The sequence below is a fragment of the Ananas comosus genome, linkage group 16, assembly GCF_001540865.1.
Source record: "Ananas comosus cultivar F153 linkage group 16, ASM154086v1, whole genome shotgun sequence".
Classification (NCBI taxonomy): Eukaryota; Viridiplantae; Streptophyta; class Magnoliopsida; order Poales; family Bromeliaceae; genus Ananas; species Ananas comosus.
In genome coordinates, this window is record NC_033636.1 from 10,148,203 (window position 1) to 10,175,352 (window position 27,150).

The 27,150-nt window shown below is 35.6% G+C and overlaps 3 protein-coding genes across 6 annotated transcripts; all 3 read right to left on the reverse strand.

The window, feature by feature from the left end:
• On the reverse strand, positions 16,489-18,389 carry LOC109721926 (pentatricopeptide repeat-containing protein At2g15690-like). The gene has a single exon (XM_020249750.1). The coding sequence runs from the start codon at positions 18,271-18,273 to the stop codon at positions 16,798-16,800; it is 1,476 nt and encodes a 491-aa protein (XP_020105339.1). The 5' UTR covers positions 18,274-18,389; the 3' UTR covers positions 16,489-16,797.
• LOC109721928 (probable serine acetyltransferase 1) lies at positions 21,653-23,098 on the reverse strand. The gene has a single exon (XM_020249755.1). The coding sequence runs from the start codon at positions 22,750-22,752 to the stop codon at positions 21,799-21,801; it is 954 nt and encodes a 317-aa protein (XP_020105344.1). The 5' UTR covers positions 22,753-23,098; the 3' UTR covers positions 21,653-21,798.
• On the reverse strand, positions 23,583-27,150 carry LOC109721927 (G patch domain-containing protein 8). 4 transcript variants are annotated; one of them, XM_020249754.1, is made up of 8 exons: positions 26,823-27,148; positions 26,511-26,600; positions 25,894-26,086; positions 25,322-25,476; positions 24,980-25,123; positions 24,410-24,513; positions 24,163-24,313; positions 23,583-24,036 (listed from the first exon to the last, which is right to left on the reverse strand). In XM_020249754.1, the coding sequence occupies exons 2-8, from the start codon at positions 26,580-26,582 to the stop codon at positions 23,947-23,949; spliced, it is 909 nt and encodes a 302-aa protein (XP_020105343.1). In that variant the 5' UTR covers positions 26,583-26,600; positions 26,823-27,148; the 3' UTR covers positions 23,583-23,946. The 4 variants fall into 4 exon arrangements, with proteins under 4 accessions (XP_020105343.1, XP_020105341.1, XP_020105342.1 ...); XM_020249752.1 differs by having other exon boundaries at positions 24,980-25,476; positions 26,511-26,603; positions 26,823-27,150; XM_020249753.1 differs by having other exon boundaries at positions 24,980-25,476; positions 26,511-26,667; positions 26,823-27,150.

Consider the following 27,150-nt stretch of genomic DNA (forward strand, 5'->3'; position numbering starts at 1 on the left):
TCGCCATTCGCAAACGCCCCTCCACATCCACTTTATTACGAAAACGCCACCAACGTATTAAATGGCCACCCCCTACTTCCTCTCGGTTAATCGATCCCCACCGTTCGTGCGTTCCACCCCCACATCCTCTGGTCCACGACGCTAATTATTGAGGATCCGGATCACCAGCCGTCCGTATCTCCGGTCGGACGGTCCTGATTTCGTACAGCAGTCGCCATGTCGATGTCGAGAGCTTTATACGGCTCTCATTTTCCAAAAAAAAAAAAAAGAGGTTTATAATTATACGTCTCTATCGGTGATCAGACGGTCCAGATAAGGTACACCTGGCAATTGGCGCCACCCGGTCCACGAAGATGGACCACGGGGAGTGGATTAGGGTGAAAAAGTATGACTTGTCCTTGCACTATCTGACTATCGCGGATCGATCCTGGACCTTTTTTTCAATAATTATTTTTACAGAGAAATTAAAGTTATTTTATGGTACAAAAATATTATTTCATTATTTATATTAAAAAATAATTATTACTTTTTAGTGTAATTGTTGGTTCTTCAGCAGTTGACCAAGAGATCAGAATTAGATCATGTGCTTATAAAAAAGCAAACACTCCCATTTTCCCTATTTTCTTTTTTTTTTTCAAATAGAAAAAATCACGTATTGAAATAAAAATACGTGGATGGGGTTAGGAAATGGGGATAGTACGGGGACTCTTTATACATTTTACCACCGCAGTTAATCACGTCGTCAATAGATGCCCGTATTTGATCGGACGGTCGAAAATTTGGGGTTGGGTACGATACTGGGGGAGGGGGAGGATCACGTGCGAGGTGGGGAGTAGCGGTTACGTTGGACAGGGAGTGGAACAGGCGCTGCGGATCAGAAGATCAGAGTCGTCAGATATATTGGCGGTAAATGGCGTCGTCTCGCTACTACGAGCTCATCAGAGGCTGACACGTACTCGATTGCAATTTGGTACCATTTCATCTCCAAGTGGATTACACTACATAACCATGACAAAGTGGGAAGCGAAACGCATTCGTTACAGCAAGGGGAAACGGCTCTCTCTCTCTCTCCCTTTAGAATAAGGTTAGTATATCTAATGTTAAATTCGAGTTTTTTGTCATTATTTTTTATAAAATTTTTATTTTTAATTATTTATTTTTAGACTACTTGTTTGATATATAAATAATATCAAAAAATTATAAATTTTAATTTTTAAATATTTTTAATAGCATAATTATATTTAACGGAGTTAATCGTCGATACAGAAGTCGTATCATTCAAAATAAATTTACAGCACCAAAATCGTTGTGCTACTAATAGTATAATAGTTTCATTACTTCCGTTATTTGTTTTGATGTAAGTGAAAAACATAATATAACTCAAGTTACGTTAGAGCTCCACTTCACCTACTCTCGACTTCCTCCTCTAAAGTGCCGAACTTGGCTTTCAGTACACTCAGCCTCCTCTAAAAAATTTATTAAACAGTAAAACCTAAACTCTACTTCCTTTATAATGGTTTAGAATTACCTTATTTATAATAAATTAGGATTATCTTTAAATAATAATAAAAAAATTAATTATATAATAGATTAAATTTTATAGTGGTAAATTTACTACTATTTAGGAGATAATAAGATCCACTTACTTACATCAAAACAAACAACGGAACTTAAAAAACTAATTTTACGAGCACCAAGTTACATCAAAACAAACAACAAAAGTGATTGAATTTAACTTTCAGACGGTACAAATTACGTCAAAATAAATAAAAAAAAATTAATCACACTTCAGAGAAATTTAAACACCACTATATTTGACTTACGTTGAATCTACAAATACGTCAATCCATACCCCCCCTTAGATTTTGAGAGGTGGTGAAGTACGACCAGTTTCCCGCGCACATGGCGAGGGTACGTCCGTAATAAGTTGCCAAGCCCGAGGGCTTTTACGAAGCCACTTTTGCATTTTTGAACGGGCTTGGAGGGCGCTGACGGGATCCCACATACTGGGGCCCGCCCGATCACCTCAGTGACAGGAAGGTGTTTTCTTGGACCCGGTCCACCATGGACCAGCAACAATAAAGAAAAAGGGACAACGCCAAGTAGTTCCCTGTTTTGCTCTGTTTTTTTCTTCTTGTTTTTTTTTAACCAACTAACTGATTGAAAAGCCCCACTTTACAATGCTACTGTTTTATATTTATTATACTATAAAATTTATTACTAAATATAACAAAAAATAATATTATTTAATAAATTTTAAGATAGTATTGAAACGTTCTGCTTTACCAATTATATGGATAAAATATATTTCTCTATGATAGGTGATGTATGTTTTTTATTATTTATTTTTACAGTAGATATTTATGAAGAGATAAAAATAAATTATATATAAGCAAAGTAAAAATTTTCAAATTATATGATGACAAAATAAAAATATACTATATATCACAAGAGACTATTTAAAATGTTAACAAAATAAGAAATATAAAGATCTTATCGATGATCTCAAAGTAATGATCGAATCTAATTTGTTTATCTCTTCTACTAAATTGCACCTTATTTATTTATTAAGTTTTGATTTAGTTCGGATTAGTCGATAATATGATAAGTTTTAATTATATGAAGGTGAGTGAAACATTTTTTGTAAGATCTTGCATAGGAAGTTGTATAAAAAATAGTGGTCCATGAACAAATTTATTGTAACATAATTCTAAAGTTTTAATGTGAAACTTTAATTTAATTATTGCATTTAGTTCACAACTAAAAATATATATAAAAAATGAACGGAATATCTCAAAAATGTTGTTTTTATGAGTGATGAATATATTTACAAATTTATATAAAACTCTCAAATCACAGTAAGTATCTATAAAACACTGCATGTAAGAGTGCATGCACATCGATAGCATACAAATTTGCACATTCTGAAAATCGATATTAAAACCCATATTAGCATATAAAAATAAAGTATTCGAAAATTAACTCATATTAAATTTGAAAAATTTTGCTTAAAAATTATGTTATGCTCCGTGGGTGATGTGGCGGACCCGGTGCACCGCACAATTGACTACTACAGTGTGTTNTTTAACGGTGTAAAATAATCCAAATCAGATGAAAATTTTATAGAAATTTTTTTTATTATTTAAAATAAGATCAGTACCTCTAATCTTAAATTCAAGCCTTCTATCATTAATTTTTATGAGATTTTTATTTTCAACCGTTCATTTTTAGACTACTCGTTTGATAGGTAAATGATAACGAAAAATTATGAAATTTAGTTTTCAAATACTTTCAATAGTGTAGATCAAGCCTAACGGAGCCGATCGTCGATTTGGAACTGGCATCATTGAAAACAACTCGGTAGTACGGAGACATCCGTGCTACCGATAATATACCAGCCTAGCTATATATGGATATATATTACGTCTGAATATATCATTATCTCACATTAAAATATAAATTTTACATAATCGATGTTTTACTATTAAAATACCAATATTAAGTATCTTATAATTTACCATAGTCTGATTTTTCCGCTACAATTCACTTTTTATCAATTTAGAGTAACAATATCCAACTAAAAATATGATTATTTAGTTAAACATACGAAGAAAATAATAAATAAACATAATTATTTTACTCGAAATATAACTCACACAAAATTCTAATTGCAACTGATAAATTTAGCAATTCAAACTGTGGAAAAAATTCTTATAATTCTCTAAAGTCTCAACCATAATTGTCAAAAAGAAAAATAGATGATAGTTATATTACATGCCATCTCAATTTATTTATTTATGCCAAATTTAAGCTTGTTCTGAAGTTCCGTTTCCCGCAGCGTTTCCCGGGGGGCCCCGACCAACTTGTTTGAGACGTTTCCGTTTTAGATTTTGAGAGGTGGCGAAGTACGACCAGTTTCCCGCGCACATGGCGAGGGTACGTCCGTAATAAGTTGCCAAGCGCGAGGGCTTTTACGAAGCCACTTTTGCATTTTTGAACGGGCTTGGAGGGCAGTGACGGGATCCCACATGCTGGGGCCCGCCCGATCACCTCAGTGACATGACGGTGTTTTCTTGGACCCGGTCCACCATGGACCAGCAACAATAAAGAAAAGGGGACAACGCCAAGTAGTTCCCTGTTTTGCTCTGTTTTTTTCTTCTTGTTTTTGTTTTTTACCAACTAACTGATTGAAAAGCCCCACTTTACAGTGCTACTGTTTTATATTTATTATACTATAAAATTTATTACTAAATATAACAAAAAATAATATTATTTAATAATTTTTAAGATAGTACAGAAAAGTTCTGCTTTTATCTATGATCGGTGAAGTATGTTTTTTATTATTTATTTTTACAGTAGATATTTATGAAGAGATAAAAATAAATTATATATAAGCAAAGTAAAAATTTTCAAATTATATGGTGACGATATAAAAATATACTATATATCACAAGCGACTATTTAAAATGTTAACAAAATAAGAAATATAAAGATCTTATCGATGATCTTAAAGTAATGATCGAATTTAATTTGTTTATCTCTTCTACTAAATTGTACCTTTTTTATTTATTAAGTTTTGATTTAGTTCGGATTAGTTGATAATATGATAAGTTTTAATTATATGAAGGTTAGTGAAACATTTTTTGTAAGATCTTGCATAGGAAGTTGTATATAAAATAGTAGTCCATGAACAAATTTATTGTAACATAATTCTAAAGTTTTAATGTGAAACTTTAATTTAATTATTGCATTTAGTTCACAACTAAAAATATATATAAAAAATGAACGGAATATCTCAAAAATGTTGTTTTTATGAGTGATGAATATATTTACAAATTTATATAAAACTCTCAAATCACAGTAATTATCTATAAAACTCTGCATGTAAGAGTGCATGCACATCGATAGCATACAAATTTGCACATTCTGAAAATCGATATTAAAACCCATATTAGCATATAAAAATAAAGTATTCGAAAATTAACTCATATTAAATTTGAAAAATTTTGCTTAAAAATTATGTTATGCTCCGTGGGTGATGTGGCGGACCCGGTGCACCGCACAATTGACTACTACAGTGTGTAGTCACAACTCACAACAGGTGGGTCCCAGCCGCCGTTATCTCTTTCGCCGTCAACGTCAACCCATTGAAAAATATAACGGCGGAGGGGACGGCGTTATGGCGCCACTCGCGGATCGTGTCATGGCTCGGAAGGTCCTAAAGCCTATTCATCTCACTGAAACCGAGAGGTTCCACGCACGAGAATTAATTTAAATTAATCAATAAAAAATTAGTATAATTAACANCAATTTAAACATTTTTAATAAAAACTAAAAAAATATTAAAATATTATAAATTATAGAGTAAACTTCAAATACCACTCTGGTTGTTTCGCTCCATTTCATTTTAATAGTCTGTGGTTTAAAGTGTATCAATTTAGTACCCTAGCTATGATTTTATTTTTTTCTTTCGCTAGTTCCCTAGTTAACTTTCGTTAAATCATATACAAAAAATTTCAGACACCCGACCTATAGTTTATCGAATATTTATTTTAGTACACTTTAGTACCCTTTAGTTTTAATCTTATTGTTGATTTAATAAAAAATTAGTGGAGAGGATAAAAAAAAAGAGAAAAATAAAATAGTAAAATATAAAAGTGATACATTTTAAATGATAGAGTATTAAAATAAAAAAAAATATAAAATTACAGTGACGATATTTGAAATTTTTCTACATTGTAACTCGATACCATAAATATACTGGAACGAGAGAAAATATAAAATAAAGGTGGTTGATAGAGACAAGGAGGGACATGCACTAGGCACGTGCCTCGAGCTGTCAATTTTGAAAATTTTGGAAATGGGGGTTGTCTCAACGTGGGATTAGGTGCAACAGTTGCTTGTGAGATGGAAAAATGCTTTTGGCTAATCTCCATGAATAATTTTCAATAAAAATTAATTGCACGTTGACTAAAAATTTAATAATTGATTGTCTAGATGTTAACTTCAAATCCTAGTTACTTTATATTTTTATCTAAATTTAATTTTAAAAAATGAACGAAATAAATAACATTTTGGATAGCACGTGTAGTGCGGCATTTTATGCCGATTGAGTGCTATAAGAGTATATTTTGATGCATATTCATCTTACACAATTATCTTTATTTATATTTACTTACAATGAACATATTATATATATATATATATATATATATATTTTAGAGATAGATAGCACGTTACCCGCTTCGTTTATTTCATTTAGAAATAAATTTAACTAGAAATATGAATCAACTAGGATTCGAACTTGGGTCTCGGATACCAACCACCAAGCCCTTTGCCACTTGCTCTAGGGACGGTCGGTATGAACATATTATATTTAGTTGATGATATATATATATGTTTTGGTTATTATATTTTTATAAGTATAGATCTCTTTTATACTTATAAGTTTTCGACCGTTAGAACGGTCTTTTTAATTATTTTCACTCGGATTATATTATTCAACTAACTACCAACTCAACCCTAAAAAACTATTAGCATTCTAATCGGAAACCACTATTATTAGAATTGCACATTCCTTCATTCAATGGCCAAAAACTTTTTTTTGAGAGATAGGTAGCACACTACCCACTTCATTTATTTCATTTAGAAATAAACTTAGCTGGAAATGTGAATCAGCTAGGATTCGAACTTGGGTCTCGGGTACCAACCACCAAGCCCTTTGCCACTTGCTCTGAAAACGGTCGGTCAATAGCCAAAAACTTATGAGTACAAAGGATTTATACTTATAAGAATACAATAGCCCTATTACATGTATATATATACACGCACAGAGTCTGACTATTATACGTATTATCGATAGCATATCAAGTTTTCTGCTGTTAGATCTACCCTTTGATCATTTTCACCTGTTAGATTATACTATTCAACAAACAACCCACTCAACTCTAGGGGATCACTATCATCCCAACCGTATATCCTTTCATCCAACGCCCGAAAATTCGATAGTACAAAGTGATTGGTACTATCGATAGTATAGTAACATATATATATATATAAAGAACATATTCGAAGTGCCCTATTAAATTAACTCGTCCGGCGCTAATTAAATTAATCACTAGATCAATTAACTAATAATTAGCGAGTAATAATTAATTGATTGATTGATTAATTAAGGGCCCGTTGTTGGGAGTTGGGGGCATGGTGGGGTCCGCGCTGGCATAATATGCTCGTCCAAAGCCTGTTTTTGTCGTATTCGCCACGTAAGCAAACGGGTTTTGGATTCGTACCCGGGATTCGGGTTGAGTTCTTTTATGCGTGCAAAGTGGCTTATTATTACGAGTTCCAAAATAATTAATTAATTAATTAAGTAATTAATTATGTTTATTTGGGTATGTTGCATTACAAGTAATTAGAAAGAATCTTAAAAATAATTGTTCATTTCCTTTTGTGAGTAATATCACGCCACGCGTATTCTAATAAATCAGTTTAGATAGAATTTTTATTATTTAAAATTGACAATTTTTATGAGTCGTTTAGTTAAAAATTTTATGAGATTTCGAAAATATTATATATTTAGATCAATAAGTTTGATAGCAACTTATTAAATTATTTGAATTAGCCTGTTAAAAACTAGTATGTTATTATCAATGAATTAATAATGATTCCTATCAAATATGAACTTAAAAATATCTTCTAATTAATTACAATTTAGTAATTTTTTCATCCAAAAATTTATAATAATTTTATTATTTTGTTAATATTTTTTATAACTATCTGACTTGAGTTGAATATTAACAATTTAAACATTTATAATAAAAAATAAAAAATATTAAAATATTATAAATTATAGAGTAAACTTCAAATATCACTCCTGTTGTTTCGCTTCATTTCATTTGAATAGTCTGTGGTTTAAAGTGTATCAATTTAGTACCCTATGATTTTATTTTTTTCTTTTCGTTAGTTCCCCCGTTAATTTTTCGTTAAATCATATAAAAAAAGCTTCAGATACCCGACCTATAGTTTATCGAATATTCATTTTAGTATACTTTAGTACCCTTTAGTTTTAATTTTATTGTTGATTTAATGAAAAATTAGTGAAAAGGATAAAAAAAAAGAGAAAAATAAAATAGTAAAATATAAACGTGATATATTTTTTAAATTATAGAGTATTAAAATAAAAAAATATAAAATTACAGCGGCGATATTTGAAATTTTCCTACATTGTAACTCGATACCATAAATATAGTGGAACGAGAGAAAATATAAAATAAAGGTGGTTGATAGAGACAAGGAGGGACATGCACTAGGCACGTGCCTCGAGCTGTCAATTTTGAAAAATTTTGGAAATGGGGGTTGTCTCAACGTGGGATTAGGTGCAACAGTTGCTTGTGATATGGAAAAATGCTTTTGGCTAATCTCCATGAATAATTTTCAATAAAAATTAATCGCACGTTGACTAAAAGTTTAATAATTGATAGTCGAGATGTTAACTTCAAATCCTAGTTACCTTATATTTTTATCTAAATTTAATTTTAAAAAATAAACGAAATAAATAACATTCTAGATAACACGTGTAGTGCGGCATTTTATGCCGATTGAGTGCTATAAGAGTATCTTTTGATGCGTATTCATCTTACACAATTACCTTTATTTATATTTACTTACAATGAACATATTATATATATATATATTTTAGAGATAGGTAGCACGCTACCCGCTTCGTTTATTTCATTTAGAAATAAACTTAGCTAGAAATATGAATCAATTAGGATTCGAACTTGGGTCTCGGGTACCAACCATCAAGCCTTTTGCCACTTGCTCTAGGGACGGTCGATATGAACATATTATATTTAGTTGATGATATATATATATATATATATATATATATATATATGTTTCGGTTATTATATTTTTATAAGTATAGATCTTTTTTATATTTATAAATTTTCAACCGTTAGAACGGTCTTTTTAATTATTTTCACTCGTTGGATTATACTATTCAACTAACTACCAACTCAACCCTAAAAAACTACTAGCATTCTAATCGGAAACCACTATTATTAGAATTGCACATTCCTTCATTCAATGGCCAAAAACTTTNATTGTCTAGATGTTAACTTCAAATCCTAGTTACTTTATATTTTTATCTAAATTTAATTTTAAAAAATGAACGAAATAAATAACATTTTGGATAGCACGTGTAGTGCGGCATTTTATGCCGATTGAGTGCTATAAGAGTATATTTTGATGCATATTCATCTTACACAATTATCTTTATTTATATTTACTTACAATGAACATATTATATATATATATATATATATATATATTTTAGAGATAGATAGCACGTTACCCGCTTCGTTTATTTCATTTAGAAATAAATTTAACTAGAAATATGAATCAACTAGGATTCGAACTTGGGTCTCGGATACCAACCACCAAGCCCTTTGCCACTTGCTCTAGGGACGGTCGGTATGAACATATTATATTTAGTTGATGATATATATATATGTTTTGGTTATTATATTTTTATAAGTATAGATCTCTTTTATACTTATAAGTTTTCGACCGTTAGAACGGTCTTTTTAATTATTTTCACTCGGATTATATTATTCAACTAACTACCAACTCAACCCTAAAAAACTATTAGCATTCTAATCGGAAACCACTATTATTAGAATTGCACATTCCTTCATTCAATGGCCAAAAACTTTTTTTTGAGAGATAGGTAGCACACTACCCACTTCATTTATTTCATTTAGAAATAAACTTAGCTGGAAATGTGAATCAGCTAGGATTCGAACTTGGGTCTCGGGTACCAACCACCAAGCCCTTTGCCACTTGCTCTAGGAACGGTCGGTCAATGGCCAAAAACTTATGAGTACAAAGGATTTATACTTATAAGAATACAATAGCCCTAATACATGTATATATATACACGCACAGAGTCTGACTATATTATACGTACTATCGATAGCATATCAAGTTTTCTGCCGTTAGATCTACCCTTTGATCATTTTCACCTGTTAGATTATACTATTCAACAAACAACACACTCAACTCTAGGGGATCACTATCATCCCAACCGTATATCCTTTCATCCAACGTCCGAAAATTCGATAGCATAAAGTGATTGGTACTATCGATAGTATAGTAACATAATTATATATATATATAGAGAGAGAGAGAGAGAGAGAGAATATATGACTACAACTACCTAGCATTTATGCTCTCTGAGTTAATTAATTTTCCCAAAAGTATGATAAATCAGTTGCAAGCAGAGTATTGTATTAGACGACAATAATTAGCATTAAGAGCAGTACACTGCAGAGGATTACAATAAAAAAAAACCATGTACAGTTTACAAGGGGGAATTTCAGAGCATGTAAATTATCATTTGATGACTTATTCTGTTGTCAGACTAGGTTATAAAGAAAATTTTAATTAAGTGATATTCACATTGGCCACCACTAGCTTTGTTTCATTAGAGTCGATATTTAGCTCACATCAGCTATCTTTGTAACATAATTTAAATTCATAATATTATTGGGTTATTAATACAATAGGTCGAGGCAGGGTACGCTAGCTTTGAGACAAAAATAGTGTTTTAATACGGGACTGCTATTTGAGCAGATATACGGAATATAAATAAATGTGTGGGTAGGTTATATGTATTATTAAGGTGTCTGCTCAGTTGATTTGAAAACTGGGAATTAATGATCATTTTCATTCACATAAATGCACGAATATTATGACACATCCACTTTTATTTATGTATTATTATTATTATCATTGATTATTGATGAGTCTATTTTGGATGATAAGTTTGGAGCTATTGATTGTCACCAGGACATTGATTTTGAAAAGTTATATCATATGATTATAAACTGAGGTAATGTACAAAATTAATTTATTAAATTATTTTAAATTATTTTTTGAAATGCATAAAAAATTATCCTTTTAGCACTAGATTCATTTAGAACTCTCACAATCTAGGTGGAAAATGACTCCAATATTATGTGTCCTTAATTTGTTGGGGAGCTTAAATCTGAAAATATTATACCAGAGTTTTTTCAAAAAAATAAAAAAATATTAAATCATAAAAAATAAATTGTTTTCGGAACTTTAACTCATGGTCATGAGTTTCACAAAATTTTAAAAACGTATATATATTTATATATATATATATACTAATATCTATTAATTATATATATATACTTTTCCGACTTCAGAAGTATAGAACAATCGATCACCATCACATCTAAACAAATCAAAACAAAAAAACTCTATTTTTTTCAGAAAAATGTAGCACGCTACTCACTTCATTCATTTAGTAGATGAATTTAGCTCCAAGGATTGAGATAACGCGGTCTCGAAAAACATTAAAGACAATAAAAATAAAAAAAGACAAATAAAAAAAAATTATAGAAAAATTGATTGTTCTACTTCTCACTTATAATCAAGTCATCAAAAACTGCAAAACTCAATCCATTTTCTGCTTACGTGATTCGTCTAATAGTAAAAAATATAGTTAAAAGATTGATTTGTAAAAATTATGTTATTTTTTTCGTCAGATCATGCACAAATAAATTGCGACCCTCGTGAGATCTCTCGCAACTGTGGACCAATTAATTATTGTGTTTGGATGGTGTTTCCCTATCACTACGCCAGGTAACTGTTGTGGCAAGTGATGGCCACGTGGGAAGATGCCTTTGTGGTGAATTGGCAATAAATAAGCTCACAGTAGCCCCATTAATACCTTCACCAATATTTATTTTGAGTCCCATGAGAACCATTAAAGACAAAGCTTTAGCAAATGTTATACTGAGGATACTACTACTGCATCTGACATGAACCACAGTTTTAACTTGTGCTTTTATGGGCCCTTTAATGCAGATAATATATACAGAGAGAGAGAGAGAGAAAGAGTTGAGTTTATGTACTTTTAAAAAATATAAAAAAATTTATATTTATAATTTTTTAGCCATCAGATTATCTCAAAAGTCAGAAAGTATTATTAACAGTGTGTCCCATTAAGTCCACTTTATTAGTGTTGTACTGATATTCAGATAATCCGACAGCTAAAAAATTACAAACACGTTAAGCTCCAATGCTTCTAAAGGCACATGAGCTCAACTCTCTCTCTCTCTCTCTCTATATATAGAGAGTAAGGCTATTGTATTTTTATGAGTATAGAGTTATTCGTACTTATAAGTTATTTTCGATGATATAGCTTCCGAATTGATGGTCTATACGATTAAATATATTCTGGAGCACTTGAGATTTCTAAAAAATAATTTCGTAATTTTTTGAAATTATAATAAAGTTCGTCAAACGGATATAAAATGAACGGTAAAAATCGATTTACTAAAAATAGAGAATCAGATACTTCAATTTAAGATTAGAGTTATTGATCTTTATCTAGATGGCGAATAGAATTTTCAATTACAAATTCAATCTATTTCAAATCTTTTACATCGTTAACTAACAATTATTTCATATCGACCGTTAAAAATTATCAATCTTGATATCTTTTGATCGTATGGTAAATAATGTCGAAAAAATAATAAATTTTGATTTCAAAATTTTTTTATTATTCTAAATAATGTTTGAAGGTATGGATTGTCAATTCGAAAATTCTATTATCGAAAATGACTTATAAGTACGAAAGCGATCGTGCTCATAAGAGTATAGTAATCGAACTCTGTGTTAATATATATAACAACTATTTATATGAGCAGAGAGGTTCACAGCACAGTTTAAATTTGGGCCCCAGGTGTTGGGTGTGTGCTATTTAATGTGAGATCCCATAATGGATCTTGTTTTTGTCCATTAGAGGGTAAAATTTGAACTTTTGTTGCTTGTTCAAGTTGATGAATTTGGATTCAAAATTGTGACACTTTCCTTAAGAAAATGTTAGGAAACCTGAAAAGACCTACAAAATGCTACTTTTGTACCAGATCTGGTTCTCAAAATTAAAGCTACTTTAAAAGATGTGCCGTAGTGTTTTTACATGAAAACAATCCACTTCAGGATGGGCTGATAATGTACTACTGGATTTGAAGATATCGATTGCTAGTTCAAATCTGAATTGCAAATATACTTTTGAGATTTTTTTCAAATCAGTGAACTTTCCTTAGGTTTTACTGGTCCTTTTCTCCTAATCCCTTATATATATATATATATATATATATATATATTATATATATATTATTATATATATATATATATAATGATTATATATATAGAGTCCAAATCAGCTGAATATATTGTTAAATTTTATTAAAAATATTTTAAAATAAGATCTAGATTCTAAATCATGGAATTACAAATTTATTATTCACTTTTTAAAAAATATTCATTTTTAGCTTTCATTTATATATTTACTTGATGCAGAGAACAGTATATAAAAAAACATAAATTTAATTTTTTAAATAATTTAAATGGTATATAAATTATATTAGGCGACGTCGATCGATGATTTTAATATTTATTATAATTAAAAAATGAATCGCATAAAGTGAGTCGTTTTCTATGATAGTCCAGCATTTTTTTTTTTTCTCTGTTCTCTTCTCTCTCTCTATATATATCTATATATATATAATATCTATATGTATGGTTATTATTATTATTATTATATTATTATTAAAATGCAAGGAGACATGTTCTAGTACGGTGATGCGAGTGATACTTTGGGACCACTTCCACAGCAATAAAGACAAAATTTTCCCACCAGAGAACGTGAATTAATAGTGGTAATTAACTTCGCCTAGCAAACAAAACCAAACAAAACAAAAAGATTGAATAGTCTTGATGCCAAATTTACAGTAACAATCGTATCGTTTTACTCAATGGATGTTGTGGAGTGTGGAGTGATCTCAAGGGACCGGTGAATGGTTTTGTCCTTTGCAGAACAACATGCCCCACTTAGAACTCATTTATATAGTATTAATAATTGAGCTGCTGCTTCTTCTTCTTCTTCTTTTTTAACTTTATTTAATTATAATATGCGTACAGTTCTCTATAAACATATCGAATAACAAATATATCCACACAAAATTTAATTTTTATATTTTTTTCTATAAAAATCCTCATATTTTTAAATATACCCCTTCTGCTAGGATCCATTAAAAATATATAGTTAATCATAGGTAAAATATTTAATTATGATTAGTGAATGAGTTAAATTAACTTTTTTATCTCTCTTATATTATTTGTGATGGTTGAAACGAAGAAGATGACCATAAAAATTTTTTAGAGGATATTTCTGTATAATTCTAACAGTTGGAGCTTTTGTAGAAATATATTTGTAATGACAAAAATATCATTTTATTTATATTTTATTAAAAAATAAATAGTGCTCTTACGCCAATAACAAGAGGGATAAATATAAATATCACTGAATTTTTACGGAAATAAATATTAAAAGTTGAAAGTTAAATTTTGTAGCGATATATTTGCTTACACGGAGCTGTATGAAATTAATCCTATGGGCGCGTTTGGTTCGAAGTCGGAATCGAAATCGGAATCGGAATCAAAATAAGCTGGAATCGGAATCGGAATGACTCATTACCTAATTCTGNATATCTATATGTATGGTTATTATTATTATTATTATTATTATTATAAAAATGCAAGGAGACATGATTCTAGTACAGTGATGCGAGTTGATACTTTGGGACCACTTCCACAGCAATAAAGACAAAATTTCCCCACCAATGAACGTGAATTAATAGTGGTAATTAACTTCGCCTAGCAAAACAAACCAAAACAAAACAAAAAGGATTAATAGTCCTTGCATGCAAATTTAACAGTACAATCGTATCGTTTTACCCAATGGATGTTGTGGACTGTGGAGTGATCTCAAGGGACCGGTGAATGGTTTTGTCCTTTGCAGAACAACAATGCCCCACTTAGAACTCATTTATATAGTATTAATAATTGAGCTGCTGCTGCTTCTTATTCTTCTTCTTTTTTAACTTTATTTAATTATAATATGCGTACAGTTCCCTATAAACATATCGAATAACAAATATATCCACACAAAATTTAATTTTTATATTTTTTTCTATAAAAATCTTAATATTTTTAAATATATAGTTAATTATACGTAAAATATTTAATTATGGTTAGTGAATGAGTTAAATTAACTTTTTTTATCTCTCTTATATTATTTGTGATGGTAGAAACGAAGAAGATGACCATAAAAATTTTTTAGAGGATATTTCTGTATAATTCTAACAGTTGAAGCTTTTGTAGAAATATATTTGTAATGACAAAAATATCACTTTATTTATATTTTATTGAAAAATAAATAGTGCTCTTACGCCAATAACAAGAGGGATAAATATAAATATCACTGAATTTTTACGGAAATAAATATTAAAAGTTGAAAGCTAAATTTTGTAGCGATATATTTGCTTACACGGAGCTGTATGAAATTAATCCTATATGTATATAAATTTTTGATTCTGTTGTAGATTCACTGCTGGGAAATGTAGATTCAAAGAGACTGCTTAAAGATCATTTTAAAGAAATCAATCAAGTAATAAAAGAAATTGATAAAACTAATGAAAAACCCATATTATGCTAGGCGAACCAATTAAACTTAATTTAATTAAAGTTTCACTCCTCTCCTATGCGGGCATTAGAAAGGTTTATGTTAAAAAAAAAATAGTTCTTAGCCTAATTATGCCAAAGATAGTTGAGAGTGAATGAACAACATATGAACAATAATGGAGGGCCATAAGTAAGATGGAGGCCCATGTTTATCGATCTGTTTGGGCCTATCCATTAATAGATTCAGGGTCTGGGGTCTTATAGTTGAGAATTTGAAACTCAATTTTATGATCACCTATTTATGTGAAAAATTGAATAGGTATCAAGCAAATGTTAACACAGAAATAACCTGGGAGAAATTACAACAAATATAGCAAAGTATACATTGAGCAGATGCAATTTTACACATTGCATAAGCTTTATGCCCTTTTAACTATATTAGAGTTTACTAACATAACATATTCCTTGAGAATGTTAAGTTCATAATTAACAGCTGTAGCATACACATTATCACATATCAGCATAGATAATTGCGGTAGACCCTCTGTGCAGAGAAAGATAATCCAAATGAACTAAGTAAAGCACATCAACTATCTCATTCCAGATAAATTGATATCATCATGCTAAGTTCTAGTAATATATATATATAAATCATTTTTTGCGGCTGAGTTTTCCATTATCTATAATTCCATAGCAACAATATATTTCCCACAACAATAAACATCATGTTTTCAACCTCCCTCGATTTGTTTTGGCACCATCATCTTATCTAAAGATGTATTTGATCAAAATTAGCTACTCAAGAACTCAATTGCTGCACATTTGTGGAAGCTTTTTAAAGGGATGCATGTTGTGATTTTATAGGACATAGGAGGAGCAAAAAAGAAATAAAACAAGAAATGTTAGCGACCGTAAACTCGACAAGAATAACAGAAAAGGCAAAAAAGTAATTCTTGCTACCTGTCGGAACAAGATCAAAAGATTTATTTGTGGTTCTGCAGACTGTCGAAACCAAACTAGACTTTTAAGTACTGTAATAAAATTTTAGAACTGTTAAAGCCTACAATAAACCAGGGGGGTGACAATGAGAAATTCATCTTCTGGTATGCTCACTCATATAATTTAGCCATTCCATTAGACCATGAGCACAAACACCATCATCTATTTATACATAAGGAAGGTTTAATAACATATGCTCTTCCGCGCGACACACGATCCTTCCGAGTAAAAGAAACTTCACCAGTAGTCTCCACAGGAGCACTTCCCATCCTTGAAATGATGAAACCTTTTGTTATCCCTCACAATTAGCTCCCTCCCGACAATCCTCGACATGATCTTAATCGCGTTGTGGCAATCCCCGCAAATCCGTAAGTTCTTAATGATCCGAAGAGGCGTCCTAGCTGGCGTACTGATCAAACCATAAGCGATCGCGAGCCGCTCACTGTGATATAACAAAGCTTGCTCCTTTGCCTCTTGATCAATGTCGTGAAGAACGTATCTTGTATCGGGCACATATCCTTGCTCCTTCACCACCTTCTTTTCAATCTTCGGGGGCAATCGGTACTCGCCCAATTTGTTCCTCCCATCAAGCATGTTGATCCCAAGCCTCCTTTTGGGTGGCGGGGTTGCAAGTTTAGAGGCAACGGCTTTGGATGGATCGACTGAAACCAAAAGCTCTTGTGCTCGGTCTTCGAGATCGACATCTCCCTGTGCCCGCGCCAAGTTCATCAAGGTCTCCCACACAGCAGCAGGAGGATCAAATGGCAGCTTCTCAATGAATTCCACTGCTTCAATAAGGTGCCCCGATTTCCCTAATACTTCGATCATCGCAATATAGTGTTCTAGACCTGGAGCGATTCCGTAATCCTTATACATGGAATTGAAATGTATGAATCCATCTTCAATTGCCTCCGCACTAGCACACGAAGCTAAGACCAACAGAAAAGTATGCGAATTGGGATGGATTCCCACATTCTTCATCTGCTCAAATAGCTGCAACCCTTCATCGCCTTGATTATTCAAAGCATACCCATCAATCATCAGGAGCCACGAATCCATGTTCCGGTCGGGCATATGATCGAACGTTCGGCGGGCATCGGTCATGCTCCCGCATTTAGCGTACATCTCCAGCATCTTGTTGTTGATTTGGAGGTCCGCGCGGAACGGGGACCGGAGGAAATAATCGTGGATCTTCTTGAGCTCGTCGAGGAGCTTCGGATCCGAGCACGCGGCAGCGAGGGCGAAGAAGGTCGGCGGGTCGGGGCGGGCGCCCTGGCTCAGGAGCTCCACGGCCTCTTTAACCTTGCCCTGGCCGCAGAGCGCGGCGAGTTCCGCGGGGCCCGGCGGAGGCCCCACCGGCGCCGGCGATGGCGCCGGCCCCGGAGGGGATTGGTCGGCGGGAGCCCGGGGATTGAAGGGGGGGCGTTGGTGCCACTGGCTAGGATTTCCGCCGCGGCCGTGGGGGAAGGCGCGGGGGTCGGAGGGAGGCGGTTGAGGAGCCGTACGGTGGAAGCTGTTGGGGGCGGCGGCGGCGGAGGTGGAGAGGGAGCGAGCGGGGAGAAGGGATCGAGAGACGGGAAAAGGGAGGGGTTTCAGGGTTTTGAGGAGGAAGGGTGAGGAAGAGGGGGAGAGGAGGCGCACCTTGGAGAGGGTGGCGGCGACCATGGGGTTCGCGGCGGCGCGGTGGATCGCGGCGAAGGAGGAGGACGCCATTTCCGCGACGAGGAGGAGGAGAAAACCCTAGGGTTTAGATCGTTGCGAGGGGAAAGAGGAAAGGGGAAAAGGGCGATTTGGTTTTCGGGGAACGTAGGGTTTATCGCTCACCAGAGAAGAGGATATTAGTCGACGACCCGGAATTGGGCCGTAGCTAGGCCGGATCACTAAAAGCCCAACGTTGGCATGGACGCACATTTCGTTGTTCCCGTGTTTTGGCCCAAGTGATGTTCATACTTCGATCCGGGCCAAATCCTGATTAATAAAGAAAGGGAAAACTTCAAAAAAAACCCAGTGGTTTCACACTTTCTCACTTAGTACCCTGTAGTTTAAAGTGTACCAATTTACCCCGTAGTTTCGTTTTTCTCTTTTTAGCATCAATTTTATTATTATTTTTTTCTTAAATCATCAGTGACAAAGTTAAAGTTAAAGAGTACTAAAGTAAATATTCGATAAATCTAGATGGGTATCTGAAGTTTTTTTTGTATATAATTTAACGAAATATTAAGAAAAAAACTGCCGAAAAGATAAAAACAAAACAACAGGGGGAGAAATTGATACACTTTAAACCACAGTGTACTAAAGTAAGAAAGTGCGAAACCACAGGAAGGGGTTTTTGAAGTTTTCCCATAAATAAATAAATAAATGTCTAAGAACTTCCATGCAAAAATGCCACATGCCGAGTACGTGATTTTTAGTATCCGCACTCGTGCAGTGTGGGGCTTTCTTTTGGATCATAACCCCCAGAGTTAAGAAATTTAGCTTTTTAAGAGATCTTGGTAACTAACATTTCTCATAATAATTTGTTCGCCTCTCTGAATGATTTATCGTGCTCTAATTTTTCGGAACATAATTTAGGGACCAAATATGCACATACATATAAATTACAATTGTGAACATTATTTTGTACCCTCAACGGCTTATAAGCACCTATAATTAAAAGGCCTCTTTGACACAGGCTAGTGATTGTAAATGCAAAAACTATCACGAATTGTGCTTGTAAAATATACAGGAGAGTAATAACTAAGATGCAATATCATCAAAGTACCTTGACCATCCATGTCAATAGATTACTATTGCTTGATAAATTTATTGGGCACAATCTATATGTAAAAACACTCATCTGGAAATTCTAATTGTGCATGTCCTTCTAACACAAATCACTCATACAACAGTCGGAGGAAGTGCTTCAAAATGATATTCTCTGACATGCAATTAGATCATTACTCAAAGATCAGAAGCTTCCAGAGAAATCAGAATTATAGGCAGATAGTTAAACAGCCACCACCACCCAATAAATCTATGCTAATTTCCAAACAAAGTAAAGCAAAATCAGAAAATAAAGAAATTCACAAATGAAAACTTACCTGATAGGTAAATGAGAAAAAGAGAGAGTAACTCTGTTAAACCATGAAACTACAAAATAGAGAAAATGACTAGATTATAAGAATCCACAGCCTTTTGTAAATGCCTTTTCATGTTTGCACAAGTTTATGCAACTATCATAAACTAAGAAAAATTTGGTCTTAATCCAGGGTCTGATTAGGACAGCTTATCTACAGTGGATATTATATATATAGGAGCTTGGTTTGACAATTAAAAAGTCACCAACCCCTATGCAAAAGAATAGTCTCTATAGCCTCCAAAATAAATTACAGATGCATCATGCAAAGTTTGATGTTGATAATACAAAGTTTTTGCCCGGGTAGATAGAGAGACAAAAAAAAAAAAGAAAAACAAAAGAGAAATTAAAATATTAAAATACCACAAATACTTTTGTTTGGCCATCACAAAATGCGTGTGTAAACAAAAATACAGAGCTAAAATACGACGCGCCAAATTGGCGTTCGACTAGTACGTAAAGATGTTGCTTAACCTTCACATAAAGATGTTGCTTAACCTTCACATACTTCTGCAAGACTCTAAAGACTCAGAAACAAATATTTAAAAAATACAAAAACATCCTTTTTTATTTTTTAAAGACGAATGGATAAGCAATTGCTTCTACAACATGACACGATTGTTATACGCGATTAGTATTTTGGGATGAGATGTACCAGATGGAAATTGAGCCAAAGTACTGCATGAATCAAATTACTTTCTTGCGTGAAAAGCTTAAAATTTGGGCGTGGAGAATACTTTTGAGGATTCACAGCAACTACAGGAATGAGTGCTAAGATTACACAGATAAGGAAGCAGATACCTATAGACTTGATAGGTGAAATCAAATGCCTATATACGAACATGAAATATGTTGTCAATTATGTTTAAATCTTATAACAAATGGTATTCATGAGAGAATCTAGATACCCAAATGTATGTCAAAGTGAGTAAGCAGCCATATTCTAAATAAACTATTGACTATCACATTCAAAAATGAAGTGCTACCAAATCCACAAAAGGATAATCAATTAATTAGAGGTTGACGTCAGCTGACAATTACTGCAGTAGCAATTTGTCAGCACGACTTAAAATAGGTCAGAGAACCCGAAAATTCTCCACAAGAATCATGTGGCATTCAGAGAAATCTGTGAAAACTTACAGGTTAGTCCATGTTTTAGTTTGTTGTATTGAAGAAGAATTGGCTCGGGAGCAAAGCCACGGTGCTCGCTTTGTTTCAAAGGAAACAACAACAAACTGTAGTTACAGTTAAGAAATCTCTTAAGACCACAGAAAATATATTAGAGATGTGTAAACTGTTTATTTTCCTTCAAATTTCTTGATCAACTAACTAAAGCAACATGTAATCTGAAATAACAGGGAGAGTTTAACATAGAGGACTTTAAGGCAAAGGCTTATTTCATGGGTTGTAATTAAATAGTTGACAATCGTGATTCAGAAGCCTCACCAGTAAAAGATTCCCCAAAGACACATTGTCATCCGTATCCCCCCGCCAAAGTTATAATCTTTCTTTAGTACGAGTGGTCCAAAGTACACAGATTATACTTTGATTCACATTTCAGCCCGAAAGGAAGCAGCTCTTTCCAACAGGTGCTATTTTATCAAATCCCAAATGGTAGAACGCATTATCATACTAGAGAATTCTCCAAAGCAAGAAAACTGCGTTATTCAACAAAAAAAATCCACACTTTTGAACCAAAAAATCCACAGGAAGCGAGCAAGCAAAGAAAATCACGACCACAGCAAACAGAAGCAATTCACCGAACATGTAAAGTGCGTAGCTAATTGATATACAAAAGCGCGCTCTGATTCATCAAGGACGCATATAATTTGAATTCCACAGGTTTGTATAGTTACACTCTATCTGATGAATCCTTGTAACACACTGAACCATAAATTATGGATACCTCAGCTAGTTAAACACTCAAGTAGCAAAATTATTATTGGTAGGAGAAGGAGGAGGACAATTTTTTGTCGCGTTATTAGTATTCCTAGAAGGGGGAGGAGCAGGAGCAACTTGCCATATATACCTAATGAATGGAGATGTTGCAGCAGAGCAGAGGGGGTGGGGGTGGGGGCGGCGGCAGCGGCAGCGGCGGCGGTTAAAACCTTTGAAAAAGGAGACTAGATGGTGTAGTCGGACCACTGGTCCATGAAGGAGGTGTGGTCCATGGACTCGCCGGGGACGTCCTCGTGGCGCGCGGGCTTCTCCTTGCCGCCGACGAGCCGGGGGGGGACGTCGGTGAGGACGACGGAGCCGGCGCCGATCTTGGCGCCGGCGCCGATGCGGACGTTGCCGAGGATGGTGGCGCCGGCGCCGATGAGGACGCCGTCGCCAATCTTGGGGTGGCGGTCGCCGACGGCCTTGCCGGTGCCGCCGAGGGTGACGTGGTGGAGGAGGGAGACGTTGTTGCCGACGACGGCGGTCTCGCCGATGACGAGGCCGGTGGCGTGGTCGAGGAGGATGCCCTTGCCGACGCGGGCGGCGGGGTGGATGTCGACGGCGAAGACGTCGGCGACGCGGGAGTGGAGGGCGAGGGCGAGGGGGCCGCGGTGCTGCAGCCAGAGGAGGTGGGCGACGCGGTGGGCCTGGATGGCGAGGAAGCCCTTGTAGTTGAGCAGGCAGTGGGAGAAGGAGGCGCAGGCGGGGTCGCGCTGGCGGGCGGCGAGCAGGTCGGCGACGGCGGCGGAGCGGAGCGAGGGGTTGGCGGAGAAGGAGGCGAGGAAGAGGTCGTAGAGCAGGGTCGAGAGCAGCGTGGAGGAGCAGAGCTTGTTGGCCAGGTGGAACGACAGCGATCGGGGGAGCGACGGGTGCGACAGCACCGTCGCGTACAGGTAGCTCGCCAGCGCCGGCTCCGATTCCGCGTCGCGCCGCGCCTCCGCCTTGATCTGCGACCACACCCAGCTCTCCTCCTCCTCCGACTCCGGCGGAGGGTACGCCGGCACCGCCTCCGGAGACAGCGCCCGCGGCACCCCACCCCTTGTCCCCCCGCCGCCGCCGACGCCGCCGTTCTCCTCGTCCTTGGACCTGCTGGCGCCGCCGCCGCTGCTGTTAACCTCGTGGTGCCCCCCCGGCATCTTCTTCCTTCTTCGCCGCCGCCGCCGCCGCTAATTCGGAGGGTGAGAGAGAGAGAGAGAGAGAGAGAGAGAGAGAGAGTTGAGGTGGGGAGTACTGCGACGAATGGTGGGATTGGTTGAGATGATGTATTAGAGGGCGTTTTTTGGGGAATTTGGGATCACAGAATAATATGCTGTGGCTGGTCCTCCTTGGGCCCAAGTAACATTTAGGCTCGGTTCAACGAGGAAGAGTCCATAGTGTTCCGCGTGCAGTCGTGTTTGATTCGGAATCCATACAAAAAAATGGACGAAATAGTGGCCGTAGACTATTTTGATTCCGATGGCGGCTAATAAAGCTGAAACAAAAATAGGAAAAAAACAACAAAAAACGAAAAACAGAGAGGCCTTCGATTTGGTATCCAGTTAAGGATCTGTGCCTTCGTGAGCCACACGACATCTTCCCAAGCTTTAAATATCTGCAGTCTTTTCTCCTCCGGGTTCAAAATGTGTGAGGCTGCTGAAAAGAGAAGACGCTGCCATAATTTCTCGGATAAATAACTAACCAGTTTATTTAATTAGTCTTTACATTAATCCCTAATATTAACAGTTACCACATTCCATAAATCCTTTTCAAGTTCAATAGACTACTGAAATTGACAATTTACTCGGCATTAATTTGGGCTGCATGGTGAAATTATCTAATATTTACTACGCGAAGGGGAGAAAAAAAAGAGATCAACTACTACCCATGGTACCAACAAATCGACCAATCATAGAAATTAAATTATATATGAAGCAACAAAGCTGTAAAACAGTTGAGAAGTCATCTTATATGAACTCTCAGAACATAATTCTCAGCAAGAGCCTCATAATGTACTCGGGCATTCAATATCATAAATCTTCATGTGCTTCAGAGTTGAACTTTATAGTTACTCCCAACGAGAGAGAGAGAGAGAGAGAGAGAGAGAGGGGGGGAGCCAGAGAATCACCGAACCATTTAAAACTTGGTTCAAAGAATACAGAACAGCGGACCAGAAAGTATTGGTTAGTTTCTGCAGATGGAAAGGCCAAATTGCACAGATTCACCATTTTAGAGAGATGTATGTATGAGCATGTTTCAGACATGGCAAGCAAATGTCAAATAAACACACACACACAAGCCGTGTTCTACAAAGAGAAACTGTTGCTTCATAATGCTTATCCAGAGAAAGAAGATCATGAATCCTCATCGCTGACATTTCCAAAGATTGAGGATACTGTGGCAGCAATCTTTGGCTTCTTGCTGCCGCTGCCCACTGAAGATTTCTGAGCTCAAAATAGAATAGTAATATCAGTTACACGGCTATTACATGCGTGTAACATACAAGTCGTTAGAAAAAAGGAAAAAAGAGGAAGAAGAAGCAGAAAGATATAAGGTGTCGGTAAACAAACCTTGGACGGGCCAACCCTAGAGAAACCAAACTTCAACGCCTGCCGTTGATCCTGATCGACAAGTGTATTAGCGTTCCTAGGGGGAACAGCTGGTTCTGCAGAGACCTCTGACTGTTCTTGCTGCTGTTGCTGTCTTTTATGTGCATCCGCCCTAAGAGTGCATTAAGGAAGTTGCACAAGAATTAAGACTAGAACTTCCCTAAAGAAAATTCTAATTCTATGTTATTTACAAAATTCATTAGTATACATTTGGGCAAATTTGGCCATTTCCTTCTCTTCACGTAATTGTTCCCGTTTCTGCCTATCATCACGGCTGCTGCTACCATGCATTTCTCTCATTTCCTTAAACCTCTGCACAATTATTACGAAGTAATCATTAGGGCTAAATTCACAAAAGCCCAAGAAATTTTGCCTAATTGCACTTGGACTCACAAACTTTAATCTGGCTGAAGAAAACCCAACAAGTTCTTTCCCACCGCAATTTGGCCCATGATGGTTTACTAGCTGAGAAACCTAACTAATGTTAGTAAGTTCCCATTTGGTGCAGAAAGTCCAATTTAACCCACAAAATCTCATTAGGTGCAAAAACTTAGCATGATATGTTAGATAATTGATCAGTTTGGACACCACATCAAATTATATGGGCTCAATTGTGATGAGGAATAATCTCTGGATTTTCTTTTCACACCAAATTATAGTTGGTGGGTCAAATGACAGTTGAGGAACTATAAATAGTTTTTATATGATTTTAATGCACAATCAAACATCTGAATGGAAAGAAGCACCTCGCAAGAGTAAAATAGAATAGTAGATCTACCTTTCTGTGGTTGTGATCATATGAACTCAAATGACTTTCGAATTCTATCGCCAATTTGTACTGCTTGTTGCACAGATTACAAAAGAACACCTTCTGTATTTCCTTGACCTCGGTTTGGATTTTGTGCTCGCGCTCTGCTATGACCTGGATTGTCAATGATTGGCACGAACCAGGCAGTAGAAGCCGACCAGATAATAAAAAGTGCACGAAATTCTCAAGAATCCTCGAATAGTTGATGCTGCCTACTACTAGATGTAGGGTTTTAAAAGTGTCAAGCATCAACCTCAAAGCATCTAATATATTTACTCTTTTGATGAAAACTGGGCTTTGTTTTTGACATACCTCACGCTTTTTTACATGTTCTTCTGTCTCCGCGTGTTCAACTTCTAGTTTCTTTCTTTGCACATTTTCCTCAGCAGTAAAAAAATCGTCTTCTTCTTGTTTCCCAACACCCAGTTTTGGGTCCCTAATACCTGCTTTTATTGGCTCAACAATACCTGCACGTCCATGTAAAATATGGCATCAACAATGAATAGTTGGAATGTTGATTAAGCTAGACACAATACAGAGGCAATTTCTCACATGACCTGAAAACTAGTGCATGTAAAGCGCTCCAAAAAACATTTCCGAGCCTTTTGCCTCAAAATGTAAGTGAAAGATATTCGCTATTGCTTCTTAAATTATATATTTTACGTCAGTGCTCTCCAGCATACCTTTTTTAACCTAACCTTATAAAAGTAAGTGATTATAACAAAGTTCATGTGCAGGCATTTCATATGCAAGTGCCGTCAAAATACTGTCGTACTTTCCTTTTGGTTAAAAGGCCATTACTGGTGACCTATGCAAAGCAAAAGAATAATACAAATAACTAACGAAAAGCAATAAAACACACGAAATTATCCAAAAGAAAGTACCTTGTTCATTTTTGCCAAGGCCTTTGCCTTTCCAACCCATCTTCTGCAGAAGCCGGAAACCTACGTTGGACGATGTTAATTGTGTATCCAAAGATGCCTGCTCCAAATCATCAGTATCAAGGTTTTCGGTGGGCCTATGATCAATGGGCAACCGAAAGTCCCCAGAGTCATCAGCCAAGGAATCCGAAAATGCCTAGGACATCAAACAACAACTTACAACATTAAACACAGAATAGCTATATGTTCATCCAAAAATAGTTGTAATGCAACTAAGAGCCTATTTAGCCCTGTTTTATGGCTTAGTTCTGTCCAGTGAAGTTTCATCTGTGAGAAGCACTACCGTGAAATTCACCCAACAGCGTCTCCTGCGGCAGAATCATAAGCTCAAATTTCTAAATTCTGCTTTCAGAGCTCAAAATCACATTTCTGCTTCTCCCCACAGCAGAATCTCCAAACCTTCTATTTGTCAGAGGCTTTACCAAGGAGACTGCAACTGACGGCAGAAGCTGATGCAGGCCCAACCAGGCCTTAATTATAGCAGTACAAAGTATGATGTAGCAACTGCGCAATAAACATCATTGTATAAAGTTCAAACCAACACAAACAACGATGCTTACCTCTTCTGTTTCTGCTGATCGTTTATCCGGATCATACAACACACGTCTACTGTTGTAGGGTTTTCCTTCCATCTGGGTCACCCAAATACACTGCTAATCAAGTACACAAATCAGAGAATTCCCAAAGATACAACGTGTAACTCCGAAAGGTTTCCACCTAGTTTACAGACCAAAATAAATAAATAAATAAATCGTACTTCATCTATATGCTGGTTAACTGAGGATTCAGATTATTACGATGCATGAATTAAAATGTTGTGCTGTGAGCTACATCTAAAAAAGAGCTACATCTAAAAAAGAGATGATTGTTACCTCGATCTTCGAAAGTCCGAGAGATCAGAGAGATAGGTGGAATTTTCTGAGACGAAACAACGATATGAAATTATGCGCTCACAGGAACTAAGAATTTCTAGGGTTTGGATCCTTGTGGATCGTTCGGGATCGCGAGGGGATATAGGGAGAGATGGTTTTAGGGATTTGGGGAGGAGATCGAACCCGGAGAGAGGAGTAAACCCTAGAAGAGGAAGAGGTGATTAGGCCGCGGCGCCGAGGGAGGGAGAAGGAGAGAGGCGGAGAACGGCGGCGACGAGGGCGAGGGTGAGGCGGCGACAGGGGTAAGAGTGCGAATTCGATGGGTGAG

Coding starts and splice junctions, on each gene's coding strand:
- LOC109721927 (XM_020249752.1), bottom strand. CDS start 26,582: ATGGAAGGAAAACCCTACAACAGTAGACGTGTGTTGTATGATCCGGAT. Junction 24,514..24,979: donor ATGATCACAACCACAGAAAG/GTAGATCTACTA, acceptor ATAATTGTGCAG/AGGTTTAAGGAAATGAGAGA. Junction 24,037..24,162: donor CTAGGGTTGGCCCGTCCAAG/GTTTGTTTACCG, acceptor TTTTGAGCTCAG/AAATCTTCAGTGGGCAGCGG.
- LOC109721928 (XM_020249755.1), bottom strand. CDS start 22,752: ATGCCGGGGGGGCACCACGAGGTTAACAGCAGCGGCGGCGGCGCCAGC.
- LOC109721926 (XM_020249750.1), bottom strand. CDS start 18,273: ATGGCGTCCTCCTCCTTCGCCGCGATCCACCGCGCCGCCGCGAACCCC.